This window comes from Octopus bimaculoides, chromosome 6 (assembly GCF_001194135.2).
Source record: "Octopus bimaculoides isolate UCB-OBI-ISO-001 chromosome 6, ASM119413v2, whole genome shotgun sequence".
NCBI classification, from domain to species: Eukaryota; Metazoa; Mollusca; class Cephalopoda; order Octopoda; family Octopodidae; genus Octopus; species Octopus bimaculoides.
In genome coordinates this window covers 51,266,946-51,271,623 of record NC_068986.1, presented here as the reverse complement: position 1 = coordinate 51,271,623, position 4,678 = coordinate 51,266,946, and the positions used below count along the sequence as shown (strand labels likewise).

Below are 4,678 nucleotides of genomic sequence, written 5' to 3'. Positions count from 1 at the left end.
AAAGAGAGAGAGAGAGAGGGAAAGAGAGAGAGGGGAAAGAGAGAGAGAGGGAAAGAGAGAGAGAAGAGGGAAAGAGAGATAGAGAGGGAAAGAGAGATAGAGAGGGAAAGAGAGAGAGAGAGGGGGGGAAGAGAGGGAGAAGAGGGAAAGAGAGAGAGAGAGAGAGGGAAAGAGAGAGAGAGAGAGAGAGAGAGAGAGAGAGAGGGAAAGAGAGAGACAGAGGAAATGTGACCTTATTACCTTCCCTAAGAGTGTTAAGATTGTAAACGAATTGAATTTAATTGTTGAGTGAAACGGTGTTGCGGTCTGGCTTGCTGAGAGTTCATCTCTTCATCAATCTGATAATGCTACAAGTTTTTCTTCTTTAGTGTTTTATATTTACAATACTGTGAAGTCAACAAACGTAAGCGGTTTAGCTTCCTGCGGTAGACATTGACGTATTTATCTAAAAGTGTATTGTAGCGTCATATTGTACAGTGCAATGTAATTCTATGTAAAGGCTGAAATATTTCCAGTACTTTCAAACTTAGTTGCATGCATAGTAAAATAAAAGGAAGTGTTCCCATATGCCGCCTCTAGGATACGATTTTGATTTCCACCTGAAGTAATTCTATCTCCAATTTATATCACTAACACCCTTAGAAATGTTATACATGTCCAAAACTTTCATTTCCAATCTTTTAAAAACAGTGAGCCGTTATTCTTAGTCAGAAAAAAATAAACAGTTTTCAAGTATATGTCTATACTATTCTTCAAGCCTTCAATTAATTTTATTATTACAAATTTCCATATAAAGCTTCGGATATGCTACTTTTGAGAAAGTAAATATTATAGTATTTAGGTTTGGTTCCCATGTTCTCCTCTCAGCAAATGCACATTTACATTCAGCTAATGTATTCAGCAAATGAATTCCTACTTAGAGTAATGCAACTGAGAGTAAGGTTCCGTTCTTTGTGCTTCTGTTTTTGTCAAGCTCATTGGAAGAACTGAACTTAATATAAATTCTTCAAATTAAAAATATTTCTGTTGGAAAAAACATAAAAAGGAAGAAGGATTCTTCCCTCCTTTTTACAGTTTTGCCCTCGTTTTCCTTTGAAATCTTTTTCCCATTTATGTTTTAGACATCTGAGATGAAGAGTCTACCATTAAGAATATTTCTAATTTAAATTTAAATTTTGTTTCTTTATTTTATTTTTGTTTTTATACGCTTCCTTTTTGTAATCTTTTCAGTTTTGACGTTTTCGAAAACAGTTTTTCGAATTTGCATTTATTTATACATAGCAAATTGCGATTACACAAAAAATAAAATTTTCACAAATTTAGTGACGAGTTTGTTCCTATTTATTTCATAGTAATCTCCAATATTTAAAAAAAAAATAGTAAATTTGTAAAGAATAAAAATACAGAAAAAGGAAAAAATATACAAAAATGTAGTAATGAAAATGAAGGAGAAAACAAAAAAAAATGGAAAGAAATTAAATTTAGATTTATCTTAATAATAACAATAATAATTTTATGTTTAAAAGCCTAAATCTGAAAAAAAATCAAAAACGAAATGTCAAAAGCAAAAAAATTACTAGTAGAAGGGGCAACGAAGTTTTTTATCCTCAAATATTTTTTTTTCTTTGCAGAATCGTAATTAATGATGCTTAAATCATACACAGTCAAGATACTACGGCTTTTGTACATCAGTTAATTTTAGACTGTATTCCATAATATTACCTAAGTCAGTTATGTTGACCATGGTGAAATGATGCAATTATTAGATCCCTCGTCTAGTGGTCAGCCATGGAGTACCTGCAGATAATGTTGTGACTGTCACTACGCCGACTGCAGCTACCCCATGATATAGAATACCAGAAATAGGTCGATTCAGCTGAGGTATATCTCATGTGTTAATAGCATTTAGGTACTGTGTTTAGTCAGATCAAATAAATAATTATTGTAGTAAAATATATTTTCACCAACCTTTGAACATTGGACATATTCTATTCCAGACTGTAAAGCAACCGCAACGCTGATACTGGCCCAGTGCCAGTTCCATGTAGAATAATGGTAAGCCGCCAAACACCAGCATAATGATATATGGGATAAGAAAGGCGCCTGTATGAATATAAAACAACGAAAGATTCAAATATTTGCTAACGAAAAATGTATGTAGAAAGCATTTATATTGTTTACATAAGCTCAAGTGCATTGTGTTTATATCATGGAGTCATGTACATTATCTGTGGGTAGACTAGGTCTTATCTTTTACTTGTTACAGTCATTGGGCGGCGGCCATGCTGGTGTACCGTGCTTGTTATTCAAAGGATTTGAGTGAGAATTACGTTAAGGGTACCAAAAACTGGATGCTCATCGTCAAAAGCAAGACTTTGGGGAATTTTTCTCATATAAAACACACGACTCGGTAAGATACACAATTTTGACCAAGTTATCAAATGTATGGTAATTTTTTTCAAACGCCCTTTTGCAGCGATAGAAGCTAACGAGAAAGCCTCGACGTTATCCCTCGATTTATGAGAATAAGCGGCCATATCACTTTGAAATTACTCTTTATAATCGTAAAGAAACTGGCAAGTTGCATGCAGATGTCCAAGGTACACTCTGCCGGAACAAAAAAATCCATGAAAGATTTTATTTGGTTTGTTGGGTGAGTGCTGACTTGGAGCTAAACAGCAAAAGTAATAACTACAGTTATAATGTGCAGATTAGGCACAAAGACAGACAGACAGACAGACAGATAGATGAGGATAGATATATAGATAGATAGATAGATAGATAGATAGATAGATAGATAGATAGATAGATACATACATACATACATACATACATACATACATACATACATACATACATGCATGCCTGCATACATACATACATACATACATACAGACATACATATATAAGTACAGATAGATAGATAGATAGATAGATTAGCAGACACTTTCAATGAATTCTGCTTTATATATTTATATGACTGCATTGGCCGATGTGTCCTTCCTTGTTAAAAATAAGATTATGTGATATAAGAGAGAATTGACAGCTATTTCTACCAGATATGGTATCACATAGATGTTCCCTCGCCGTTTAACTGGCTAAACAGTATTCCTACTCTCAAACTGTATTACTTTACTCTCTCTTTCCTTCTCTCTCTCTCTCCTTCGCTTTCCCCCACTGTCTGGGTATACGTATGTGTGTGTGAAAGAAAAGAGAGAGGAAGCATAGAGAGAAAAGCCATGAATAAAGCTCTGCGCCATGAAGTCCAATATGATTGTTCGTCTAAAGAGGAAAAGACCGACGCGATATCCAGTAAAGAATTGTATTCTAATTCAGGTCATCATTGTAACAATTCAAAGCAACTCGGCCCAAAAACAAGAGAAGCAATTTGCTAACAAATGCTGCAGCGAGTACAAAATCAACTACACATAATCACAGCTACAGACTTATAATCAGACGCTTACAAACCCATATCTATTCAAATACAAAGCAATATTCAAACGGTAATTTGTTTAGAGTTTTCTTATATTATAATTTCTAACATAGACATAAGTACACAAATTATTAGAAAAAGGGTCTGGATAGATAAGGAAGGATGGATGGATGGATGGATGGATGGATGGATAATTCTTGACTGCTAGGACTGGTGGAACCTGGAAGGACGAAAGGCAAGGCTGTATTGGCGGGATTTTAATTCAAAATGTAAAGTGACGAAACGATTTCACTTATATACTTGTTTCTTCATTTGGCGTGGAGGCGCAATGGCCCAGTGGTTAGGGCAGCGGACTCGCGGTCATAGGATCGCGGTTTCGATTCCCAGACCGGGCGTTGTGAGTGTTTATTGAGCGAAAACACCTAAAAGCTCCACGTGGCTCCGGCAGGGGATGGTGGCGAACCCTGCTGTACTCTTCCACCACAACTTTCTCTCACTCTTACTTCCTGTTTCTGTTGTGCCTGTAATTCAAAGGGTCGGCCTTGTCGCACTGTGTCACGCTGAATCTCCCCGAGAACTACGTTAAGGGTACACGTGTCTGTGGAGTGCTCAGCCACTTGCACGTTAATTTCACGAGCAGGTTGTTCCATTGATTGGATCAACTGGAACCCTCGACGTCGTAAGCGACGGAGTGCCAACAACAACTTCATTAGGCAGAAGATAAGTAATTTTCAGAGGAAAGGTATGGACAATGACATCGACTCCATACTTTTATTTTATTGAACTTGAAAGAATGAAAGGAAAAATTGGCCTAGGCCCTAACATTTTAGTTAAAAATTTTGTAGCAATATTAAATCCTAAATTGAAATATCACCATAATTAGCACTGTTTGTAATGCATCTGACATTCATAAAATAATTTATCAACCAGCTTCTTCAAGATATTAACTGTGACCGTATGATACTATACTGTAAAACCCAAATTTTCCTAATAACAATAGATATGTCGTATGAATGAGTAGACAACAAAATATGTAACCAACATTAACTTTTCAGTATATTACGCAGTTTTTGCTACATGTTACAGCGTATTCATATAAACAATGCTGTGATTAAGAAGTACGCTTTGCAACTACGCGGTTTCAGGTTCAATTACACACACTGTGAGACTGAACACTAATGCTTTATGAGTGAATTTGGTTGGCGGAAACTGTGTGAAAGCCAATCATGGATGGATATACATATA

At 35.7% G+C, this 4,678-nt stretch overlaps 1 protein-coding gene across 1 annotated transcript in view; it reads right to left on the bottom strand.

The window, feature by feature from the left end:
- The window catches only part of LOC106881266 (sodium-dependent serotonin transporter), a 196,924-nt gene that overhangs the window by 72,948 nt on the left and 119,298 nt on the right, over nt 1–4,678 (bottom strand). The window contains exon 2 of the mRNA XM_052968465.1: nt 1,969–2,103. Coding sequence (XP_052824425.1) covers nt 1,969–2,103 — 135 coding nt within the window. The remainder of the gene's footprint in view (nt 1–1,968; nt 2,104–4,678) is intronic.